The 26,667-nt window shown below is 40.9% G+C and overlaps 1 protein-coding gene across 1 annotated transcript; it reads left to right on the top strand.

Annotated features, from left to right (window-relative positions):
- Positions 1-312: 312 nt before the first annotated feature.
- On the top strand, positions 313-26,667 carry LOC107076937 (proprotein convertase subtilisin/kexin type 5). The gene is made up of 16 exons (XM_069190719.1): positions 313-624; positions 5,439-5,642; positions 6,398-6,466; positions 6,945-6,987; positions 10,432-10,577; positions 13,333-13,527; positions 14,921-15,007; positions 15,361-15,559; positions 16,150-16,373; positions 17,114-17,356; positions 18,343-18,588; positions 19,313-19,508; positions 20,165-20,370; positions 21,650-21,750; positions 24,398-24,569; positions 25,105-26,667. The coding sequence occupies exons 1-16, from the start codon at positions 441-443 to the stop codon at positions 25,500-25,502; spliced, it is 2,913 nt and encodes a 970-aa protein (XP_069046820.1). The 5' UTR covers positions 313-440; the 3' UTR covers positions 25,503-26,667.

The raw sequence follows: 26,667 nt of genomic DNA, 5'->3' as shown, positions 1-26,667 counted from the left end.
TTTTGGTTAAAAGTAGTACTTTACTTTCGTACTTAGTAATATTCATAAAAAATCCGTGTTTATATACTATATGCAATAATGCAGCATTGTCTAAAATTAATGTAGCATATCAGTTTTATTTAAAATAAGCGCAGAATATGAACATGTAAAAAAAGCAGAAAGATCGAAATCTAAGCAGAAAAGGATGTTTTTAGTTACGTAAGCCATAATTATTGTTATTATGTTTTGAATAAGCAGCATTATTTCTAAAAGCGAACAATTTAGTCATTCAGCGTCTCAGTTGCCCAGCCCCCGCAAACACACTGGTCGAACTAGTTCTTGCGTTGATTCTTTAGTGCTGCAGCCGAGGGACCTGTCCGTGATGTTCACCTGCATCAGCCTGACTCTGCTGGCTCTTTCTTGATGATTCGATCTTTTGTCTAAGCAGGGGGGGGGGGAACATGGGGGTTAATATTTTGCAAGCTTTTCTTTTCGTGATTTTGTTTGGATTTGCAACAAATAAGCCCTCCTCGCTCTCTTGTCCCAGCGGTCAATTCGCTTTGAAACACCAATGTGTCGGCTGCCATCCTACCTGCTCGGAATGCTTCGGCCACGAGCTCTTTGAGTGCACTGTGTGTGGAGTGGGTAAGACGAACTTTCTGAATTGCTCATCCGCGCTTAACTAACTTCAGTGGTTATTACAGCAATACAAATAAAACATGTTGTTTTTTTAATTAGAAAAGAGAAAAACATTGGATTTACTCACGCTCTTCAAATAATTCGGACATTTCTGTAGTCGTCTGCGATATCATTAAAATGATTCACCACAACTCTAGGAGCCCATGATGTGATGCGTTTTACAGTGTGGTTTTGTATGAGTATCAATGTAGGGGTCCCCTGTCCTGCTCCTGGAGAGACAGTGTGTCTCTTTAGAACTGTAGGACCGGAAGACCCGGGGAAAACGTTAAAGTGGTCCTATTAAGCTAATAGCAATTTGATGAATGTTGTAAAGTTCCCAGCTGCACTGGGAACCTGTAATCGTACTTTCATCACTTGCTTTGAGCCTCATTAATATTAAGATAGTTATGTTTTGTAATTAGGCAAAAAAACAACTCTTGACAGCAAAGTTTTTATTTATTGGGATAAATCACAACCACGTTTGGGAAAAGAAAACGGTTTATACACGGCTTGCATCAGAGAACACTTTCCACCAGAATGATGAAACACTATTAGTGTGTCCAAGGTCTGATCCTTGGGAAATCTTGTGTGTCCTGTTTTTTTTCTTCCAAACGAGCTCTTGATAAAATACGCTTATTTAGTGTTTTAACAGAATTGTTTGCTTTTAAAAGCTCTGTATCTTCTTTTGAATAGTAAGGGAACATGAGAAAGAAAGGTTTACCCTGTGATAGATGCTGGGTCTGAGAATTCCTCTCATTTATTTTTAGTTTGTTTGAAGATGGAATTTAAACAGTGGGTCTGTACAACACAGAGAATGCTTCCATTATGAATGCTTGACACAGTGTCATTTCCACCTGTGTCCGTACATCTTTTCCTGATTGATTCATTGAGTGGTTTTGAAAGCTATAGAAAAGCAACCCTTTCAGACCAAGTTGAAAGAGTTCTGTGACAACATTAATTGGAAATAATCCTAATAAAGGAAATAAATTGTGTAACTGAGACCTGAGTGCAGAAAAAGAAGATCAAACAATTGGGCCAGTTAAGCATCTAGTAAGCTTAATTAATTCACCTGTATCAAAAAAAACAAAAACAAAAAACACAAGACCAAGATACTAGGAGCCTTTCTACATACAGTACTTACCGTTACACAATAGAGTATTTAAATCCTGCATAAATCTGTTCACAATCAAACTGAAAAGTATGGTATCAACCTGTTATTTAGGTCTCCATGTGGCATTTTCACACAAAACTCTCTCCCTGTTCAAAGGCGTGATTTAATCGACATGAAAGAGATGCACAGTAAACTCAGAATCCAAGCTTGCACACACAGCTGCTGGAGTCAGACAGCATAGTGTCCACACCTTCATTTACCATTCTGAGAAAGAGAAGTGCTTTTGGAAATGAAGGATCTGCTTAAATGATGCTGACAAATGGTTATAAAAATTAAGGTATGATATATGCAATATAATCAGTGGGGGTATGCTCATCTTTATGGATGATTACATCAGTTATGTAAGAAGACAGACAGGTAGTAAATGCTGATTATATTTAGAATACACAGTTTTGCACTCATCATAAGTGGTACAAAAAAAATAATTCCCTCCATTTTTTTCTGATGTCTGATAGACCTGAGAGTGACTGTGGCATAGGTTTCAAAACAAATTTCAAGGGACCAGGTTTAGAAAAGCCCTCATAGAGCAGTGGTGTGGAGGTGGGACCAGAAGTGCCCATTTCTTTGCCTTCTACTTAGAAATCCATTCAAGACCATGCTGTACTCTTGTAATCTGATAATAGCCGCAGAAAGAACCCATTGTGAAACCTGTATGTGCATGTATCTGATCACTCTGTTTCTGCTCGTTAATGCACCACCGTGCTGCCACATGCAAAATGAGTCTGCGTTCTGAGCTTGAGCGACAAAAATCTCATCAGTTTTGGATACAATTCGTGTCTTGCCAAAAAAAAAGGCAATTCTTTGGCTGAAGGATTAAATGCATGCTGTATGATGTTACCACACCCAAATCGGACATCCAGTTTGATGTCAGAGACTGTGCATCTGTCTCTTTTGACTTTAATTTGTCAGTAGTACAGGTCACGATAGCGTTCATTTTGGAACCCAGAATCAGAAACCCAGCACGCTTTAGCTGGGATTTACCCAGGAGATTTGAGAAATCTGATCCAAATGTTGTAGGGGCACAAACAAAAGATTTTTTTCCCCCTGAAATATTAGTTTTCAAACACACCTTTTTTCCTAGTTTATCATCCCTTGATCCCAATATAGAAACTGCATTGGAATACAATAAAAGCACCCTGCTTTGTTTTGTTCTCTGCTGAAGAGGAGGCTGTCACATGGTAATGCCTTTTACTGAATTTGAGATTCCTGTTTCATGGCAGCTTTCTGTTTTTTTTCTCCTAAGCAGCAACTCTAAACAGCTAACACATTTAGCAGAATTTAGTCTGCAGAAGAAAAAAAAATTCCAGGATGAAATAGAGACTTCATGGATATGGAGACTAAATTGAATTTCAAAGAGCAATAAATAATGTCTTGAAAGAATGACAATTACAGAGCTGCAGCTGAGCAAAAAAGGAGAGTCAAAATAATGATTAAATGAATTCTTATTCACACTCCTTAACAGGGTAGCACAACTCTCCCTCAATCCTCCCTCCCCAAAGAACAGGAAGCACCCCCAGAAACACCTTTTGAAAGGAGAGGACCCCAAGTGGGTCTGAGTCATAGAGCTTAGATTTTAGTTTCTCCTTGCAGATTCTGACCATCTGACATAGGTTTACAGCAAGTGATCAATAAAAACAAACCATATAATGGATGAGTAGGAAAATGCTTTGCATGCTTAACCATAAGAGAGCAATTTTGTTGTTAATAAGAATTGCTTGAGTTCTATAGTGGGCAGGATTTACAGAAACTCTGTGGTATGGCCTTCTGCTTTCTTTAGAAAGCTGATACACATGTAGAATAAAACATTTTTTTACACTGAACCACGTGTGCATAAAGGCAACTCCATAGTTTATGGATTAATTTTAAAGTTTCAGTATTTTTTATAAGGTGTGGGGGGGGGGGGTTGGATAGTGATCAGAAAAAAACCTTGTGGATGTTTTTTCTACATAAAGTAATCCATCCTGATTCCTAGAATGTGGAGATTTTGTTCAAACAGGACAGAACTGCATAGGAAATATATATATTTTTTAATGTATAGAAGATATCTCTTCAATCAATTTAATTTTGGAATGAGTTCTCTTCACTGGAGTGAGAACATTCCTTTGTTGGTCCTGTGCTGCTGTAGAAATGTGCAAATAACCCCCTGTCCTGGCCACTTGGTCTGTGTGGGCTAGTGAAGTGTCAGGCATCAGCAGCCTGGGGGGAGGAGGCAGTTTCTAAAAATCCTCGCTCGGTCAGTAGGCATCTTTACTCAGCTGTTTACTCAATGTGACAACAAAATAACACACGGGCTTATAGCTCGAGCTGCAAGTATTTTCTCCTGCAGCCAGCGGGGGGTAATACATTCATCAGTGTGGGAAAAGTGTGGTACATCCCTAAAGCTCAGATTGGCTTTTGTTTGCCCTTGTATACATCTTTCTAAATCTCAGCTCACTCTGTCAGGGCACCGATGGGCTGCCAGCAGGCTGTTGCAGTATTTGGAATAATGTACCGAGGACGCAAAGATGAAATTAAAGTAGTGATGAACTTTTTCAGGAGTCCTTTTAAGCTTTCAGGTGCATATGTGATCATATGTGGTACAGCTCAGTCATTCATGTTTATATGGTACAATGCAGTTTGAAATGAATTGTTCACATATATACTAAATATTTTTAAATGGTGCATGGTGTTCATTTCTCTGTGTTCAGATGTCTTTTTTTGGGTGCTGGCTTTCTCTTTAGTTGTGGTCAACATTGTTTAAAAGCCTACACCCTGCATGAGGTCAGTAACCTGATTCTGTGAGGCCACAGCTGAATAGAAGAATTCTAGTGGACCTGACTGCTCCCTTTATATACTGAGTATTTCAGGGAGAAATCATTACCCATACAGACCAAGAAAATTGATGTTTTTTTATCCAAACATAGCAGTTTATTCAAGATGTTGAAATTATTATAGATAAAATAATTTTCTCCTCATTTTCCATAAACACTACTGCCCTGGGTATGTTAATAATAATATATTTCTTCTACATTTTATAATTAAAGCCTCATTTGTTCTTACAGGAATAGATACATATTGTTTCACATAAAAGTATCAAGAGTCATTAACAGATCAATGCGTATCAATTCCTTTTTTTAAATGAATTAAAATCCATATTTAGAGTTTATGAAGGAAAATGCAGAGGGAATCTGTTTGCTGCGTAATGCAGTTAAAGATCAGTGGATTTGATCTGTGATTCTGGATGCTTTATGAATGAGTACCTACTGGATTTATAATCTGTAGTCTGTAATGATTAGTTGCTTGAATTGCTTAAAGACATTTCATTGCCAGCAACTACTGCTGCACGCTGTACTGTTGTGCATTTGAAAAATAAACTTTGATTTGATTTGAACTTGTTAATGTGAACAATCCTATTCAATAATCTTGGGGGGGGCTGAGTAGCACACTCAGATGGTGGTGAAACAGGCCTGGCCCAGATTTCTACATTGCTCAGGAAGAATCTTTAATTGGAGTTCCCTGAAGGACTGGCATTGGAATGAAAAGATTTACCGGCAGGCTTCCTTGCGGTTAATGGAGTCGGCGGCACAGGGGAAGGGGTGGTTTCCATTAACAGCACTTGTGGTTTTAATAGATGAAGATGGACTAGAGCGATTTCTGCACCGCGGGCGCTGCCGGCTGCACTGCCCCCGGGGGTACTACCCAGACCGCGACCTGTACACCTGCGAGTCCTGCATGCCCAGCTGCGAGATCTGCACAGACGCCACCATCTGCTCCAAGTGCAAGGAGAATTACAGGCTCCGGGACGGAATCTGTCAAACGGCTGACTGCGAAGAAGGTAATGTCACGTGTGGCACATCCGAAGTCTGACTAAATCAAGAGCAACATCGATTAAAGTGAAAGGCAAGGGTGCAAATGGGAATTCGGTATGTGCAAAATGTATCCATATTAGACAGGATCAAGTCATCACTGGGCTATTAAGTCTGTTTTAATGTTTTGTTAATCTCTTATAACTGAATGGATCTTGTTTCACTTGAACCTTCTTTAATATTCCTCTGGGTTTTTTTCTTTCAAGATGAAATGTAACCTTTTACAGATGCCTTGACACGTTAGATCCTAGGTTCAGATGAAAGGCAGACTTCAGTCAGGCACCTTATACAGTGTTCCCTGAGGGAAAACTGCCAGTTGTAAAATTATCTTGCCAGTCAGCAAGGAAAAGAATAATGCAGACAGTCTGTTAGACAACACTTTTAAATTGTATCCACTGTTTTAGATTTTTAACAATATTTGATTCCATAAAAAAAGTTCTGATTTGTCATGTTTAAAGATTGTGATACCAAAGAATGCAGGTGAAGACTCTACTAGCTGTAGTACTACAGTTTTGCATTTATGTAAAATTTTTGATCATGGTACAACTCAGGCTGAATCATAAACTGTAAACCTCAGGGGCTGAAAAGCAGCAACTATTTTTGTGCCTCCACATTCCACAGATGCAACACTGAGAAGTATCATACTAATACTGGAGTCTAAAAGGCAGTTGAAACTGCTGTGTAAAATGTGGATTGGATGCTCAGGGGTCTGTTCTTCTTGCAGGCCAGGTTCAAGATCCTGAAACCGGAGAATGCCTGGACTGTGAGACTGGATGTAAAGCATGCTCAACAGGTTAATTATAGGTGTTAATCCCTATGCCTGTTGTATATGTGAAGATGGGAGCATTACAGTAGGGTTAAACTCATTCAAAACGATTTGCTACAGTAAAAAAAAATGCTAAGAGGAGAATATTGTATCATTTTAAGATAAAAAAAATATTTGGACCTCTTTTGCTGTCCCCCTGTCTTAATAAAAATAAATCCAAATTAGCATTTCAAACTGTTTTTTAAATCTTACGCAACGCATAGGAATAAAATTAAGAATCAAGAGTTCTTCAAGTAGTAAAATGTGAATGTCCTTAACTGACACAATTTAAGATATTTAATTGAATAATTTCCATTAAGATTTTGTAAAAAAAAGTTACGTTGTTGCCCATGAAGTTCAGTAATGTTGAAACTATTCTCATTTGTTTTATGTTTTATTTTGATACTGAAAATACCATTATCTTATGAACATACTTGGTGTTGAGCATTCTTTGTTTTCCGTGCAGATGACCCAGAGCTTTGCAGCAGCTGTACTGCAGGATATTTTCTGTGAGTACATCCCTCTCGTTTGCATGTTTCCCCATGTCTGTGCTGTAGCAAACTGATATTGCTCTTTCCCAGAAAGAGGAGTTCTGACAGGTTCTTGTTATTTTCATTCTTTGCTATGAGGGAATCAGGTGGTTGGAAGAAAACTGGGAAACCACCTAAAATGATTAAATGAATCTGTTGATATCCAGTCCAGAACCTCGGTCCATCCATTGTCCAACCACTTCAGCCAATCCAGGGTTAGTGGGTAGCCTAACCTGGTGAAGAAGTGTGCCCCCTGGACAGGACACCAGTCCATTGCAGGGCACACAGTGACACAGACACACTAGGGCCAGTTTTCCCAAAAGCCAAATAAAAAACCTGTTTCTCTTTGGACTACAGAAGGAAAACCAGAGCACCCAGTGAAACCCCATGTAAACACAGGGAGAACATGTAACGTCCATGCAGATAGCACCACAGGTTGAGAATTGAGCCCAACTTCAGCAGTGCTAACCTCCATAGCTCAGTGGTTCACAAGACTTCTTTAGGTGTGGGATAGTATTAGACATGCAGTCATTTCACTATATTCCACTACTTGAAAATGGCTTCCTAATTGTTCCTGATGCTATAATTAATATGAATTTATTAAATTAGTGTTGTCTGTTCCATGCGTTGGTCCCTCCATCATGGGATTGCAAAGGAAAGAAACCTCTCAACAGACCTTTTCCTTCATGGTGAGCAAGCCGGATTTACATTTTCAAAAGTGGGATTTGGTAGATGCTTTATTTGGGTTGTGACACAGTTGTCAAGTACTAACAGTCCACCTCAGTGTGGTTGCAAAGCCTTGAAAAGGCTTAAGGAATTTGGCAGTAGATTCTGGTATGCAGAGCATCCACTGTTCTGTGATACATACAGTAAGTGTTCATTTAGAATTAAAATCCCACCGACGTTGCTGCAGTCCATTAATAAGGCACGGATTTTGTTTTAATTCGTTGCTTTTTATAATGAGTGGGAAAAACTAAACAGCCGAACTGAAAGAACAGATTTGTGAAACCAGTTGAATCCATCATAGATATTGTCTAATGTACCTTACGGGTGATGGAGGTAAGCTGGGGGGATTCCTGACAGGAGGCTCCATCAAGGGAGTGTGGCCCTTTAAGGACAGCTGATAGGGCAGCAACTGGGAATGTGTGCTTGGAGATTGTCATGCTCTTTAGTGTGGTTCAGTCCCTTCACAGTGAACCTACATTACCTCAGTTTAGGACAGACAGGCCATTGTTCTTTTCTCCCCTGTGCCTCAGACTCCCCTCATTCTGCTTGATCAGGTTACCTACAGGTGAGTGATGTTTTTTGATACCATAGGCTGAGTAAAGGAGAAGTCTTATAAGGAGATGCTTTGCATTGGATACAAAGCCTAACAGTGTTCCTCTTTATAAAGGTTGAAATAAACTTTTTAAGTCACATCCATCAATACATGTTTGTATCCTGTCATTCTGAGATCAAAAGGTGGCTAAGTGCAGTGGCCAAACACATTAAGTTAAAGCTCTGATATAAAAAAAGGATACAGTTGTATAATTATGTTTTAATTTATTCAGCACCCATTAAGCATGTGATTTTAGCATTCTGTAGTGATGATACTATTTGTTATCAGAGTTTACCAAACAAACATGTGCACGGATCTTGAAAGCCCTTTACACATTTTTGGAACAGTTTTGGCAGTTGCCCTGATGTCTGTGGAGCCTAGCTGGAGAAGCCCAGGAGCAATCCTATAGCAGCAGAAACAGAATTGCAAACCCGGCTGCAGCTTGAGCATGAGCTGTTTGTGTTGTACCCTTTCACATTAAGTGTGTGCTGAGAAAGACCAGAGTTAAAACGGTTGTGTCTCTTCAGGAGTATTCCTGGTATTCTGTTACCAGAATCATTTTGTTTTTGAAATGTAAAAAATAGGCTTGATTTTTTCAAAGAAAATTACAAACAGCTCTGTTTCGGGCAGAATGACGGCCTTTGCTGCACCTTGTACGAGGGGCTAGTTTGATCGCGGGGGGGGGTTGTTCCTCTAAGGCTGACACTGTGAGGAAGGAAAGATGCCTAGGCTTTGCGAACAGAGCCTGGCCTACAGCCGTCAGCAGAGTTCTGGCTTTGAGGGGGATGTGAATCTGTTTGCTGCATAATGCAGTTAAAGATCAGTGGATTTGATCTGTGATTCTGGATGCTTTATGAATGAGTACCTACTGGATTTATAATCTGTAGTCTGTAATGATTAGTTGCTTGAATTGCATAAAGACATTTCATTGCCAGCAACTACTGCTGCACGCTGTACTGCTGGGGATGTGCAGCTGTGGTGAACAGCCTCCGTGCTTTTCAGCCGAGCAACTCGGCAGAGGGATTCACAGCGTCGTGGCACAGGGTGGGGAATATCTGGTAATGTTTGTGAATTATTCCAGTATTTAAAGGCCATCAGTGCTGCGCTCTAGAATGTTGTCATGCCTAGTCTGTCTAATCAATTCTTCACCTGAGCCTTTAGCAAATTGTTATATGCACATCACTTATTAATTAAATCCTGAAGCCTGTACAGAGTACCCTGTTATCAATGCCAGAAGACTAACATTGCAATTCAGGATTACATATTTAGAAAAGTCTTACGTTCTTACGTTACCTACAAGGGGGTACTGTAACTGTAACTATATAACTATATAACATCCTGTAACTGACATGTATCTGTGGATTTAAAACTACAGTTCAATTATTAGTAGAATAATAAGTACATTGGGTAAATTTATGTGTTTATTATTAAAGGAATCTACAGTGTTTTTTACATAAGCCCTCCTACTCTTAGGACATCTGAACAATGCAGCAGGTGTGCTTTTGAGTGACTTTCGGCTATTGTCTCCAGCCTACAGATTTCTTCAGTGCTGCAGGCTGTACTTTACATGATGGGTGTGTCTTAGGCTCTCTGATTACCTGTTTCCCCCATGTCCTATTGTAAGGACTGTACAGCTGGCCAACCTAGGCCCATTCTTTGTCCTTGCATCAATTGACCCATAAAATACGATTCTCTTCATTAGTTCTTTGATCTGAGAACAAACACATCCATTAAGCTGAACCCTGTTTAAGATTCAATCACAACCAAACATTTGACTCCTGTATGACTGTACACACATTTTACATTTATAAAGAACTGGTTTATCCTTCCCTTTCTGTTTTTCCTCAAGCCAAAGCAAACAGATCAGAATAACACTACTCTGATGCTTGCAACATACAGAGGACATATCCATGTAATTCCACTGAATGACTTCAGTTCATTTTCTCTATAGTTCAACATAAGCTGACAATATGTGTAGTACATCTGTTCAAGAAGATCCAGCGTTGGCTAACACTAAACCATATTTTGTTATTTAGATATCATGGCTTATTCAGAATTTGGACTTGATTACAAATCGCTTTCAAGCCATGCCTGTCCTTCTCCAGGTATAGACACCAGTGTCGTCGCCGCTGTCCTCAGAAGACCTACGAGGATACTGGGAGAAGTATGTGCTTCAGCTGCCCTGTCCCCTGCACTGACTGCATGAGTGAAACCCTCTGTCTGTCCTGCCAGGCTGGTCATTTCCTATCTGGTGAGATCATTACCTTGTAGCCATCTGTACTAGCTCATGGTGCAATGAAGCCAAGTGGGAAAACTTCTGTGTCGTACCCGCTGTCGGGTTATGTGACTCTCATCACATGCACAACAGACACAGCATTTCTAGGTTTTCATCATCGGAAAGGATGTAAATGCCTCAGACAAAGTTTTAAGACCAAAATGGGCGTATTCCAGAGCCGAAAGGCCTGGATTAGCGTGAAAGAATTAAAGATCTTTATCTTGGTATTCTTTGAAGAGTGCAAATTAAGCCGAGTCCTGTAAAATTTCATAAGTATGAAACAAGAGCAGTAATCAGTTGAAAAAATGTATCAAGCTAAGTCAGAGAAACTGCTCCACTGAGATCTTTCAATAATCTGTTAGTATGGTGCAATAGATTTGTCTGGACCACGATAATTAGGCCTCTCTGCCCAAAGCCACTTTCATTGTCAAGGTGGGAAGCTGTATACTGTACCTGCTGCTGCTTAGCTACTTATAACAGGAGTGGGGTCTGAACGACAGGTTCAGTACCTCACTTAGGGTAACATATGATAAACCAGAAGCTGAGCTGGGGCCTGAAATAGGGATGTCCAGTCCCTTTTTGTCCCTTGTTTTGCTCTGAATAATATAAAAAGTCTCTAAGTGATTTACACAGCAGTACATCTGTTTAACACTCGGTATTGCCTGGCGAGAAAGCCTCACCGTAGCACCACAAGATGCCTATGTGTCCGGCAAGAACGTCACCATCAGCCATAATATCCTGCAAGGGTCCTTCACTGGAGTTCTTCATTGATTATGTTTTACAGGGGTGTTGAAACGGAAAGCTTCTCTTAGAGTGTTAGATGGAGCTCTAACAGATCTTTAAATGAACATTTTACCTGACTGGAACAGAAATACCCACTTATTCCATTTTGCAATACCTTTTCATTTGGATAGCAAATCAGTGTTTTAGAAGCATCATGAAACTATAGGTTATGCAAAGAGGAAAAATGCAAATAATGGCTGTGGTGTTTGTAGGACTCCTAAGAGCCTGTTTGCATGTACCTATAACATGATTTTATGTATTTAAAAAAGGAAATGAAGTTATCTTATTGGGAATCTACTATAAAGATGTTTAAATTGCGTTCTGCATGTTTTCTTTTTCACAAGGAAACATTTTGTGACCAGTCGTTTCTCAAAAGTTGGAGTATATGTTTTACTGCACTCAAAACCAACAAGGGCCACACTTTCCACTGGCAATATCTGGATTTAATTTCCCATAGGATATTTGATCATTTATAGTTTTTTTTCTACATTGGACACTACTTCCCCCACACAAGAAAATAATGGTTAGAGATAAGAGGATGTTACACTCTTGAGCTGCCATAATACATATATCCATAAAGAAGAATCTCTAAACCATTAATAATCCCTTTGTTTCATGTATGGTTGCCAATCTTCAACTAGAATCACAAGCTAATTAAGAAGAAAACTTTGATTATCTAGGAAGGAACTGTCAAGCATTTTTTGTGTACACTTAATCATAACAAGAGTAAACATTTGAAAAGGAAAAAACAGTCAGCAAATTTAAAAATCTACATCTTACATGCATTTTTTGTTAACAGATAGAGGTATCTGTTAATTTCTGAGAGGGCAGTGATTTTTCCAGTTTACTGGTTTGAGAAACCTCCTCCTCTCTTTCACTCTCAGACAAGCTCTTAAAAGCAAGTCCTTGTTTGAGATCCAGTTCCAAATGATTTGGGTCACAATTTCATGGCTGAGTTGCTGTAAGGAATGCGAAAAGAAACTGCCTTGCTTACACCAACTGCAAGGACATCACAGAAACAATCTAATATACACAGGCTGCCTTTCAGACCTCCACGTAATTTGCTTGAAGCAAATGTTTCATCCCTGTTTCTTACATTGAGAGTTTTGATTTTTTTTTTGAGTTGCAAGATGTACATTGAAAAACTGACCAGAACCACACATTTCCTTTTTATTCATATTGAGGACCTGTTTAGGTTTTCTCCGTTAAGGCCTCGATTTGCGGTAGTGGCACAGAAGAATGATTCTAATGTGTGGTGTGAGTTCAGGCATTGAAAACAAAAATAAAAAAATAAAAATGATCAAAATCAATGTCGAAAGGTATCCCAGCTTCTGCAAAAAAATGAACCACATAGCTAACCAATTAAGCAAGACCTACTTCCTTATCTAAATTCTGTCATTAAATATTCATTAAATATCTCAGGCATGGTCAGGGTAGTGATATTGTATAATTGTCATAGAAAATAACTTTGCTATTTGGTTACATAAAGCCAAAAAGTGTATGAGAATAACCAAGTACATGATAGGACAGAAAAAATATATTTTTCAAAGTAACCTGGTATAAATCTGTCTGAGCCGGATGATGGTAGCACCAACACAGAACTGAATATTGTGAAGTTTTGTAACAGCTGGCGGCTATCGTCATCCACATCCACTTCTTGTATGGCAAGAACCCTTCATATACAAGCTAGCTGTTCAGCAGTCGGAGGTCAGGAGTATCCAGCACAGCTGTGTGAGGTGACTCATCTCATAGGTTTCATGATTTATTTCTGAGAGATGTTATTGAAAACACATCTAAGTGGTGTGCCTGAATCGCATGTGTTTTGATTTTAAGCCTGTTGTGATCTGCCCGGGGGGGGTAGGTAAAAAGGGTATCAGGAGTGTTGTGTCTGTGTATGCCACTATAGGAAATTTGTCATGCCCTGCAATACTGTATGTCTCGCCCACAGGGGGAGACTGTGTAAAGCAATGCCCTGATGGCACCTACGGGGACACAAACAGCTGGCTCTGTGAGGCCTGTCACAACTCCTGCCAGTCCTGCCACGGCCCTCTGGCGAGGGACTGTGATATGTGCTCTGACGGGAATCTTCCTCTGTACGGCCAGTGTCCTACTGTCAGCTGCCTGGAGGGACAGTATTTTGATGGTAAGCAGGCCAGCACTGACACAGTTTTATGCTTCATTTATTTTTCTTATTTTTAATAGACGAGGGGTGTTGTGGAATCTACAGAGAAGTGCAGCCAGGTTCACTTTTGCTGGCATTGTGCAATAAAGCCAAGGGCACATTTAAGTCCAAGAGCCCTTAAACACCAATGCCATTCTGCGAGCATGACATCAATAAGTTAATAAATACAAATTTACTAACATTTATCTAGGACCTACCAGTAAAAGAACAACTTCCATTGTTTTCCCTTTCATAATAGGAAACTGCACCTAGCATGAAGCAAACAAAGTATTTTTTAAGTAGACTTCCATAGATTCAGGATTTATTTACGTGGCTGTAGGCTTCCATGTGAAATAGAGGACTTCAGTGCAATGTGCCACCGGCTGTGTGGTTCCGCAGGTCCTGTGGGTTCTCAGAAATAAAGACTAGGAAAGGAGGGGGCTGGAACCATACTTACTCTCCCTGTTGTTGTGGGGAATGGCAACCACTAGGAACACTGCCCTAGAACAAAACGGCTAGTTTTTCCTGAGGCAAGCAGGGTGAGAATATCAGTCCTGTTACACCTGATTATATTTACAAACTATAAACAGACCGGAAGCCCCTGGGTGCTACGATAATAAAACTTCAAGACACAAGTTTAAAAAGAAAATCCCCAGCAGTGATAATAAAATTGACTTTTAATGAAGATGTTTTATGCTTTGGCCACTTATTTCACTGCTTTCATTTTCTTGGGGGGGTCTGGAAAACACTTCAAGCAGACCTGTTTATCTAACCGCTGCCTGCACCAGAACATTTCCTGAAATACTGCTGCCCCACTTTTCAATTTAATAAATTCCTGCAGCCCACATGGCCAAAACTAATCTTGGACGTTTTGTGAATCCTAGATTTATTTTAATGAAATGCTCAGTTCTGCAAATGTAATGGTTTTCACTGTTTGGTTTACTTATAATCTCTATTTCATGGTTATTCTCTATTCAGACAGTTCAATCATCATAAAATAAGTGCGAATATATCTGAATACTGTTTTTTTGCGTTCCTTACAGCGAAGGCTTTTCACTGAACTCCATTCGGTGGAGTGCAAGAAATTTCCCTCAGTTCAATACTGCCCTCTGCTGGGTAAACAGGAACTATATTCCCTTTTTTCTTTTTCAAAACCAATGGCTTCAGTGAAAGAATGCGCGACTTACTGTACATGTAGATTTACCTATGTTTTTAATTAATCATTGTTCATTGACATAGAAACTGCATAGAAATAGAGACAAAAAAATTGATAACAGTGTGTACTCGAGAGGACAACTGACTGACCTGTATGTTGATAACATTTGTGATTCTTGCAAATGAGAGTGTCTAATGATCGCTTTGTATTACGGCCCAGTGACTGACAACAAGTGCTATACCTGTGATGTGTCCTGCAAGACGTGCTTTGGGCCTCAGTCTCTGGACTGCTCTTCATGTTTTACAGGTCTGTGGTTATGTTTCCTAAACTACTGAATCGGTAATGCCATTTGTAGTCCATGCGCACATGAGGTTTGTATCAGTACCGCCATCCATTCATGACCACTCACCTGCTCATTCTTGGTGGTGGCCACAGTGGGCCAAAGCCTCACCAGGAGGTATAGGGAGCGAGGCGAGACATCTTCCTGCACAGGACACCGGCCTCGACACAGGGCGCACACACGCAAGGCTTTAGTCCCAGAGAACGCATGAGAAATGATCTCTGGTTTCCTTCACTGTCGAAAATAACAGACCCTGCTTGCACCACCCCAGCTTCACCCATTCCTTCCTCCGCGTCCTGCACGTGCTCTGTGTTTGCAGGTTGGCTCCTGGACCAGGAGGGCTCCTGTGTGGAACACTGCCCCTCGGGCTACTTCGCCCATCCCGAGACCCAGCTGTGTGAAGAGTGCTCCCCCACCTGTGAGAGGTGTGAGGAGACCAGGGACAAGTGTGTCAGCTGCAAGAAGGGCAAATACAGGCTACTCCTTCACGAAGGGACGTGCTGGTCAAATTGCCCAGAGTAAGTTCATTTTTTTGGAAGAGTAGGGGGCACTCACCATGTGATCTGTGTGGGTCCTAACGCACCAGTATAGAGACAAAGACACTAGACTGTAAAAAAAGGGTGCTGTCTGTCAGATGACACATAAAACTCTCTATGCACCTGTGATTGTATCCCCAGTTCTGTGTTCTGACTCACCGTGGTCATTAAAAATCCCATGGCATTCTCAAAGAGTAGGAGTGTTAACCCCAGTGTCCCAGCTAAATTACCCCTTGTCCTTTACCAATCATGGCCTCCTAATAATCCCCGTCTCTGAACTGGCTTCATCACTCTGTTCTCCTCCCCACTAATAGCTGGTGTGTGGGGAGTGTACTGGTGCACTATGGCTGCCGTCGCATCATCCAGGTGGGGCTGCACACTGGTGGTAGTGGATAGTGGTAGTGGTAGTGGATAGCAAATGTCCAGAAAAGTGCTATATAAGTGTAAATAATCTTTTGTAAGCAGAACTCTTATTCTGCGTATTCATTTATATAAAATATATGAATGAATGTAATTCACCATGTGGTGTGTTTGGGCACAATGCAGTAGCTTTCTCCATCGTCTCGTTTCAGAGGTTACTTTGAAAGTACGGAGGGCACATGTGAAGCCTGTGATGCCCTTTGCCTCACCTGTGATGAAAATAAATACCAGTGCCTGTCATGTGGAGAAGGGCTGTACCTGGAAAATGGGCAATGCAGAGCCAACTGCTCCCTCAAGAGCTACCCTGCTGGAGACAGGAGCTGCCGGCGCTGCCCGGCCCACTGTGATGTGTGCACTGACTCCTCCACCTGCATCAGTAAGCCCTGGCTTCGCAGACAGTTTCTCCTTGCTGGCGCCGGGCTTTTAAGAGATCCCCCTTGTGCTTTTCTTCAACCAGGTTCTTGGTATTCTTTGTGGGACTCCACAACCTCATTACAGCTCGCTGCTCCTACAGGAAAGCATATTTTTCTTAGGTTAACGGCCTCAAAATCTGCAGAACGGAATTGTGGCAGAATCCCTATATTTTCTAGTTATTAATTGTCTTTTTTTGGTTATGTTACTCCTGGAAACAGCATTCAGGCATCAGCACTCCTCCTAGTACTAACAATCTAACACTACAGCCTGTCCCTCAGCTTGCAGTCTGAGCTCCCATTTGTATTCATGGATCACTGCGACATAAACTCTGTGTTCTGGTTTGACTTTGAAGAATTTCATATGATGTCTTCTTTTTTTTTTGTCCTTTAAGGCCATTTCTCTTTTATATTTTAATATTTTCCCAGGGGGGTTTTGAAAGGCCTGCTTATTTAAAATGTTATTAATTAATCTTGCATTAGTTTGTGAGCCTTTGACCCGTGAAGTGTATCAGTGAGCAGTGACAGTAACGATCTGACTGTGTTAATCTGGGGGTAAGCAGGCCTGGCAGCGGTGTCCAGTAAATGAATTCTATGAGGCTATGGCCTCGGGAAGATTGCACATTCGAGCCTCACTGTAGGGCTGCAGCTCATTCTGCCAAGTGAGAATTCTTTCTGACAAACTTCTTCAAACGCTCCTCCGTAGAATGCAGTTTCTTGTACCTGCTCCTCGATGGTGTCTGCAAGGCTAACTGTCCTGAGGGATACTTTGAGGACCTTGACCAGGGGAAGTGCACTCCCTGCCACCCCGCCTGTGCTTCCTGCTCAGGGCCTCTGCCTGACGACTGCGAGAGCTGCTCTCCTGACTCCCCCAAACTGTATGAAGGCCAGTGCTCTGAGGAATGTCCTCCAGGAACATATTACAAGATGTCAGCCTATGAATGCCAAGGTAAGGGTAGCGAAGGACTCGCACTTAATTGGTGGACAAAATGTACTTTTTATTTAAAAGAGCTGCTAATAATGTTTGTTAAGACCCACCCAATGTTATATTAGCCAATTGTGTTTTTCATTCCCTGGATCGCAGACATAAGCCCCATAGTCACACACAGGGGAGAATGAGGAGGTGTAGGCCCACCTTCCAGACAGCTGTAATTTAACACACCACAGACACCACAGCCGCATTCGGAGGGTCAGAGCCAATTGGAGGAGAAGCATGTCTCTCAACAACAGCACTACATGGCTGCAAGCACCTTGGAGGCCACAGGGGGCGCTGTGTCACAGCCAGGAGAGTCCTGGTCAAGTAATCCCACAGTACCTTTGGTAGTTCTCAGTCAATTATACAGCAAGACTTGGGGAACCCTGGTCACAGTCAGTTAGTGACATGACCCAGGCTTGAACCCGTGATCAAAGAGCTCCACCTGCTCTCGGATGAAAGCCTTTCTCAGTAAACCCACCTGCAAAGCAGAGAAAAATGTACTATAATGGTCCTCCAGGTGGGGCTGCACATTGGTGGTGGTGGAGGGGAGTCCCCATTACCTTTAAAGCGCTTTGAGTGGAGTGTCCAGAAAAGCGCTATATAAGTGTAAGCAATTATTATTATTATTAATTAAAGAGAATTAATATAGCCCCACAATGACAGAAGTAAGAAGTCCAGCCCTGCAGAGTTCAGTTTTATAAGTAGGAAATAGAGGTACATCTGTCTCCACTTTAGCTGTTCAGTCTAGCTGTGTAACAATGACATTTGTTTTCCCCTTGATTCTGTGCATTGGTTGTGAGTTAAAAAGGCACTAGATCATCTGTATGTTTTCTTTCTTTGAACTGGTTTCCAATGCAATCTTAAAGATGACAACCTTTAACCTCTTGCAGATAATATCAAAGGCAGTTTTGCTTTATTACAGAAATAAATGTACAATTGCTGTGCCCTACATCTTTCAGAGTGTGACCAGACCTGTGTGAGCTGTACTGGCCCTGAGCCCACAGATTGCACCAAGTGTAAGAAAGGCCTGGCACTGGATCCAAAAACCAGAATGTGTGGCATCACCAGTGACTCCAACTGCCCACCCAAAACATTTCTTGATGAAAACCAGGTCTCCTGCATGGCTTGTCACCACCAGTGTGAATCCTGTGTGGGGCCTGCTGCAAGCGACTGCCAGACCTGTGCTGTGCCCAATTACTTGTACAGTAAGAACACCTTCTCAGATCCTGTCTGTGTCCTTGTAGCTGGCTGTCCAATTTGTTTAGCAGATAGGACACATTTTCAACATAGTTCAATGCTATATCCAAGGAAATACTAGATAGAAAATAGATAGATAAAAAGGTTAATTTGTGCTATTTTTTCCCTAATTGGCCCATCCCTCACTTGACAATGTTTGCTTGTGTATAGTACTGAAATGCTATGTTTGGGGAACCATGAAGTTGTTATTTATTCTAATCTAAAGGTCTCTCAATATCAAGGTACAAGTAATGGTTTATTCCATGCTGAAAAGAGAAGAAAAGGTACACAATGTTTTGGCTGTGGAGCGTTCTTTAGGTGTGAACCTTCTTCAAGCCTTTTATTTGTTCCTTTAAAGTATACTTATGCTGAACTACTCTGAATTTTATTGTGCTGTTTATCAAGGAAATCCTGTTCTTGTGTGATAATACTGGTTTGTCCCACCTGACAACACACCATGAAAAAACAATCCAAAAACTTAAATGAGGCGGGAGTTTTCTTAACTACTTCCTTTTACCATTTGTTTTCTTAATGCTTTTTGTTTCATTGCAGAGAGAGATCATTGCTCCATTCCAATACCATAAAAAAAGAAGTAATACTTTAGTGCAAAATTGGTACTAAAGTACACTGTAGGAATTTGAACACCATGTGCAGAAAACAGGCATTTCTAACGTGTGGCTCTGTTTGCTGTAGATGGCACTTGTCTGAAAGACTGTCCTGAGGGCTTCTTCAAGTCCAACGAGGAGGCAGATGGCATAGAACTGGGCTTCTGTGCCATCTGTGACCGTGTGTGTACCACCTGCATCGGAGCCTCCCCTAAGGACTGTATCACTTGTTCATCAGGGTATTTCAAATTCCTGCACCTCTGTATCTCCCATTGTCCCACAGGGTAAGAAAAATGAGGTTAAGGCTTTTTCATGCTCCCAAAGGCTGCGTAAGAAATCTTGAAGAACTGAATCTAACCAGTAATTTTAGTGCAATGCCATAAATAACTACTTATTAAAAAGATAGGTTGTGTGAACTTGTAGTCATCTTCCAACAACTGAGAATAAGTGTGACTCATTGGTCCACTTTAACTTGAGTGTAGGTCAATAGCTCAGATACCTACAGCTTAACAAGGTAAAAGGTGTGATGAAAAGGTTCTTGCACGTCATTAATTCTTACTGTAAACTTTAAATTCATTTACTGTTTCCTGTACTGTTTTTGTAAAGTTAATAGTGCAACTAGCAGGTGGTCCACACCTAAGTATACATCAATAGTCACAGTATCCACCCTTTCCTGCTTTTTTTTACACCCCACCCAAGCACAACATGCACTGGAAATTCCAGGCCAGTGAAGACAGAACCAAGCCAGCACACAAATCTGTAACAACAGAATTAAACACATAAAACCTGCAGAGAAAAGCCTACCAGCCACAATCTTGATTGTATCTTACATCCTTGATGCATTTACAAATATGGAAACAGACGTAGAAAAATCGTACATTGCAATGTGTGATGAGGTTATCTGCACACTTCTGCAGTCATTTCTCCCTGTTGATTGCAGATACTACCGTGGGAAGACTCAGTGTGAGAAATGTGACAGCTCGTGCAGAGTGTGTGCAGGCCCTGGGGCCCAGGCCTGCCTGGCCTGCCCCCCTCACCTGCTGGAGCTGGACGGCACTAAGCTGTGTGTAGAGCACTGTCCTCAGCGATTCTACCAGCAGAACTACCAGTGCAAACGGTGCCACACCAGCTGTAAAACCTGTAAAGGTAATAATGTTGTCTGTTACTAACGCCCTAGGCCATTTGAGCAAGACTGATGAGAAAATTGCAGAGATCTGCACTAGGAACATGGCTCTTCCTAATTTTTATGAAGGATGTAGATTGCGGTCTGGTTGGCCTAGTCAGGTTTGCATACAGTACTAAAACAAGCACTATAGTAGCAGCAAATGAAATTCAAGAAGAGGCAGATGAATTTAAAGAGAAGAAAAACACCTCACAGTGTAAATATGCTAGAAGGCATATTCCATGCAGGTAATAATAATAATATTAATTGCTTACACTTATATAGCGCTTTTCTGGACACTCCACTCAAAGCGCTTTACAGGTAATGGGGATCCCCTCCACCACCACCAGTGTGCAGCCCCACCTGGATGATGCAACGGCAGCCATAGTGCGCCAGAACGCTCCCCACACATCAGCTCTCAGTGGGGAGGAGAGTAGAGTGATGAAGCCAATTCATAGAGGGGGATTATTAGGAGGCCATGATTGGTAAGGGCCAATTGGAAATTTGGCCAGGACACCGGGGTCCTGGTGTTATAAATACAAAATGGTAAATACTGAGCCTGAAGAGCTGAGCCTGAAGTTATTTTCATTATTTACATCATCTACATCGCTTCACGCCAACTGAAATGTTCAGATCTATAGAATTGAAATCATGGGATGTTTGTTAAATTGTGCACTAGCAAGTCCTCTTTTAATATATTGCATACAATTGTAGTGACCGTGTTAAAAAAATCAATTTGCCTCTGGAATCTGTCCACAAAATGTCCTAAAATGAGAGGCTGAATGTTTTTTACAATTTAAGAGTATGACTTGTTTCAAGATCCTCAAAGGCATTAACAAAGTCAACTCAGCAGATGTCTTCAGAATACACAGTGAAACCCAACCAGAGGACACAGGCAGAAACTGTGTGGAAGTCCATTCCAGACTGGGAGCAAGAGGCACTCCTTAGGGAAAATGTTATGGAGGTATAGCACAAGCTGCCTGGCCATGTTGTTGAAGCTTATACCCTGGCCCTGGCTACTTTCAAGACATGACTAAATGAAATCTGTGGTTAATTAATTAAATACTACTTTTTTTCCCTGGGTTTTCACTTATCTATGTTAAAAAACAACCACTTAAAACGTTTGCTCTGACCATTCTTTTTTCAAATGCTCTATTATAATTAATTCTAAAGTACCCAATGCTGATTTGGGGGTAATCAGGCTAGGACTGTTGCTAATCAGAGTCTGGGAAACAACCCCTGAGAGTTGCGTTAATGTTGCAGACTCAACGCCTCAGGGGTGTCTCACCTGTGACTGGGGGAGCACCCTGCAGAATGGGATCTGTTACCCTCGCTGCGAGGAGAAACGTTACTTCTCCGAGGATGTAAGTAGCAGCAGTCAAACACTATGGTTGGTACAGCACTAGGAGAAATATGTACAATGGCACCAGAATTCACTGTTTGTACCTTCTCTACGTAGCTGAGTAAACAACAGTATAAAGAACTACTGTATTATGAACCTCAGTGTTGCTCTCAGCCTTTTATAACTTCTAGTACCCTACTTTCTCTAACGTGTACAGTATATACAGCATATATCCTATATATACAGAGTTTTGGTTCCTGTTTTGATAATGACACATTCTGTAAGCATCAAATCAAATCAAAGTGTATTTATCAAATGCACAACAATACGGCATGCAGCAGTAGTTGCTGGCAATGAAATGTCTTTTCTGTGAGCTCACAAAAATCACAAAATTCACAAAAACAAAACAAATCACAACATTGAGGTTACGTTTTCTTAAATTAATAAAACTCAATATGAGTAGAGCTTTTATGTGTCTATGTGCTATGTGTCCATGGTGTATGCAATATATACAAGTAGTGCAGTTATGCTGAATACAGTGAAAACTGTGTGCATTACAGGTGATTTGCTAAAGGAGCTGCAGGTTGGCTATTTAGCAGTCTTATTGCCTGGAGGTAGAAGCTGTCCTGTAGTCTGTTTGACTTTTGTGTGTATCCTGTTAAAGGTTGTGTAGTTACGTCAGACCAAGTCTCTGCCACCCTACCAAGGAAAATGTAGCTTTTTATTAGTAATTAAAATAAATAAATCTATAACTGCTTATCTAGATATTTTGACCTACTCAAATTATTTAGCTGTACAGGAGGAAAGGCAATCATATTTTCTTCATTTGCCAGCAGTTTGTTAGACTGTAGATGGTATGAATGTTAAAAAATACCTAGACAAGAAAATAGCATATTAAATTAGAATTTAAGAACATAGAACATGCCTAAATATAGAAATAATATTGTAGCGCCTCCCCTCCCTCCCAAAGCTGGACTACCGAGACTATTTTCCTGACCTCTCACCCCACTTCTCCACCTGTTAAAAGTGGGGAGGTGGGCATTTTGAGTCGTTTTGCCCTATGAGACTGCTAACAAATGCTTATGCTTCACTCTCTCTTCTTCTGTTCTACTAGAACACACGTAAATGATCCTTCTCTACTCCACCACTACTCTCTGAAGGAAAAAAGGCAGTACTAACTGTTCAGATAATTAGTCTTAAGTTTTGACCATGAGCTTTGCACCTTGATAATTCGAAAAACAAAAAGCTTCATTCAAACCAGGAAACACTGTTCCCTTTCTCCAGGAGACAAGAGAGATCATGTTTATGTTCCATGAAGTGACGCATCGCTGGCTGCAAAGAAAAAAATGCGCAGACATGATTCTTTGAGAGTAAAAGGAGCTCCTTCAAAAAAGTCAAGTGGAGAATAGCCCAGATCATGTACTACACCTAACTTACATTCGCAAATCAAACACTCAACAAACAAAAAAGAAAAGAGTTCTGTAGCATTCCCTTAGTACCTGGCCTGAATCCCATTCACACAAGCCAATAGTTGAATACAGTAAACCCACTACACTTAACTCTATAGTGGAACTTAGCCAAACAATTATGATTTTGGCTGACGTTTCATCTCTGGGAAACTTTGCTATCCATCCATTTTCTAATCACTTTGTCCGATTCAGGGTTGTGGGGAGCCGGAGTCTATCCCAGGAAGCAAAGGGTGCAAGGCAGGATACACCCTGGAAGGGATGCCAGTCTATCGCTGGGCAGACATAGAGACACACACACTCATACCAGGGCCTACTAGTACAGTATGTCTTTGGACTGTAGGAGGAAAGCCATGCAAACACAGGAAGATCATACAGACTCCACGCAGAGCTCAGTGTTGAAGGGCAGCAATGCCAGCCTCTGCACCACTGTGCCACCAATTACCCCATTTAACCATAGTGCACCACGTGACCACGAAACAAAAAGACTTTGTTCAGAAATGGTAAACGATTAAACAATGTTTCAATGTTTGTCTTGTAAAATTAAACTGAAGAGACTGAATTGTACGTAATCAAATAACGTTTTATTGGTCAAACATTACTACAGCCCATCCTAAGAAAGCATCTGTCATGACTGCAGCATTGGTTACCTTCCAGTCACCTGCATTATGCAGTATAACCAAATATAAACAGAACAATGACTTCCTGTTGATTTATGTTGCAAAATTCCAACCGTATCATCAAGTATTTTATTTTACCTTACCTGCAGGCCTAACACACCACCTTCTTCATGCCTTCTGCTTGTCAAATTAAATATAAAAAAATATGTATGTCCCTGACTCCTTCAGGGCCTCACTCAAAGATTTTTCAGAGTTTCACTCCCACCACTGCCATTAGAATGGGGTTTGTTTTTGAGTCAAAGTGTTCTTCTACCATACTGTGATTCAGTGTTAACCCAAAGCAATAGTAATCATTACATTTCAAAAGGCTGATAGTTTGGACCATACTAGTTCCACTAAAACTGCCTCCCTATGATCAGTAAGCTAAGTACATATGACCATTATAAAGTACCGCAAAGCAAAACTGTGGCCTTTTTTCCATGCAGTTCTTTGCCCCTAGTGTACTCCAGTAGCTCTCAAGTGAGTACGGTACTCTATGCCTTTAACTGCAGAAGAATGGATGTTTATCTCATCTCTCTCCTAGGAGCTCTGCAAGTTATGTGACAGCTCCTGCAGACATTGTGCAGGTCCTGGCCCTGATCAGTGTCTGACATGCAAGCCTAACTTTGCTCTACACCCGCTGGAAAACCGATGTTCCAGGTGCTGTGAGTCTAAACACAACAACACGGGCTGCTGCGACTGCATTGTCAATTCAGGTACCAAGGCCTTCGATGTTATCAGCAGGGAGTGGCATAGAACAATGAGTGATCTATTCATAAGAAAATCTAGTGAAAATAAGGTGAACTGAAGCTGGATACATATGATACTTTACACATTTTCTCTACAATCTGACAGCAACTTCAAAGTTTCAAACTATTTTGGAACAGCTTTATTTCCAAAAGATTTCCAATATTTCTTTCACAAGCTGGCTAAGATAGTTCCCCTTTATCGGCATTACAATTTTTTTTTCTGTTTTTAGTTGAGGTTCACCAACCTGACAAGCTAAAAACTGATAGTAATGCAGCGTTATAGTCCTTGAGTCCCATGCCATTATTTATGTACTGTATATGTAAACATTTAAAGCTACTTCAGGAGAAACCTGTGTGGGTCATTTAAGTCACAATGGCACAAAAAACATTCTCATTAAAGGTCGTGGTTGTGCTAGCAAAAAAACTACTGCTAACGTCTCCAAAATCTCGCACTTTGTCTGAACACGCGCAACGCCACAATCTGTTCTGCTCTCTTTGCCAGCACTGTGTGTAGAAGCTGCTCACCCGGTGTCGGGGGAGAGGCAGGTGTTGGGGAGCACAGAGCCCACGGTGCTCAGCCACGTCTCCGCTGCGCTGCCCGCCGCGGCGATGCTGGCGCTGGTCGCGGTACTGGCGCTGTCCGCGCTGTTCCAGGCCAGGGCGAGGAAGAGGCTGTGCTGGAAACGGAGCTACGAGAGGCTGAGTGGCAGTGCCAGTGTCAGGCCATCGCCCTACACCATGGCCCACGGTGTCCCGGAGCCCGAGGACAGCGGAGATGAGACTGACGTGGTTTACAGCAGTAGGGACGGCACAGTGTACCGCCGATACAACTTGATCAAGGCCCAGGAGGGACAGGGAGAGGAATGTGAGGATGAGGACACTTGTTTAAACCAACCGTAGGATGTGGTGTCTACAACAAGGGGCATCAACAACCTGAAAACAGTTTTCAACTGAATGAAAGTTGAAAATGGAAAGCTATTCCATTTTTTCTAAGAAGAAATGATAAAAACGTGTTCTTCTTGTTTTGTATGTTTTCATGAAACTACAGAAAGAATGCATATACAAAGAGTGGAAGAAGGTCTCCTTTCGGAAACAGTTTCTGTCTCTTTGAAGAGGTCTGACTCCCGTTTTAAAGCTTCAGGTGACAAATTCGGAACAGGCTTTAGATTCTGTATAATTCCATTCTAAAAACATCATCAAAAGCCTCTGACATACACCTTGAAATTATTAATGGTATTTTTAAAACCAATGCTAGAATTTTTTCTTCTATTTGTGACCAGAATGAAGTAGCTGTACTGTAAATTGTACTTAACTTAAGCGGAAAAATTTATATTAATTTGACAAAAAGACATTGCAATGGTTAATTTAGTTTACTGTCATTTTGCCTCACATTAATAAAACTAGACCTACTGTAGCTGACAATCTAGAACCTAGTTCAAAGTTTAAGAAAATGACTTCTTTTGAATAGTGTACCTGAAAAAAATGTAGATTGGTATATGGTGAATGAATTACTTAGGTTATGATTTTAGATGGCCCTAACCCCACTTAAAAACAGAAGGCAGGTGTTAACTCTCACCAATCCCTTGGGCTTAATCACAGTGAAACAGATCTTGATACAACAGACACAAAATCTTCAACCAGTTTAAAATTATTAGGAAGATTAGGAATTGACAACACATTACAACAGAATGCTACATTTGTGTTAACAGATTGCCTAAAGTTTGTGTAGCTGTGATCACTGAGGAGATGAATTTGCAGAACTACAACAAAACAGAAAATAAATGACAAAAGTGAAAATAATTATAGGTGCTTATAAACCTATGAAATAATTATGATTATCAGGTGATATGCTATATTGTGTCACTGTAAGTTTTACTAATCAGTGCTATGTAATTTTTTTCATGTGCTTGTCTTTATTATAACTCCACATTGGTTGCAGCAATGGCTCAAAACTGAGTCACACATACAAATGCAAATGTAAACCCTGAATGATTATGTAGTCTTTAAGATTCAACTACATTTTTGCTGATAAAAGGAGGGGTTAATAAAAAAAACATCTTGTGAA

The sequence above is a fragment of the Lepisosteus oculatus genome, chromosome 5 (assembly GCF_040954835.1).
Source record: "Lepisosteus oculatus isolate fLepOcu1 chromosome 5, fLepOcu1.hap2, whole genome shotgun sequence".
NCBI lineage: Eukaryota > Metazoa > Chordata > Actinopteri > Semionotiformes > Lepisosteidae > Lepisosteus > Lepisosteus oculatus.
Note: the sequence above shows the minus strand (reverse complement) of the source record. Positions and strands in the feature narration are given on the sequence as shown.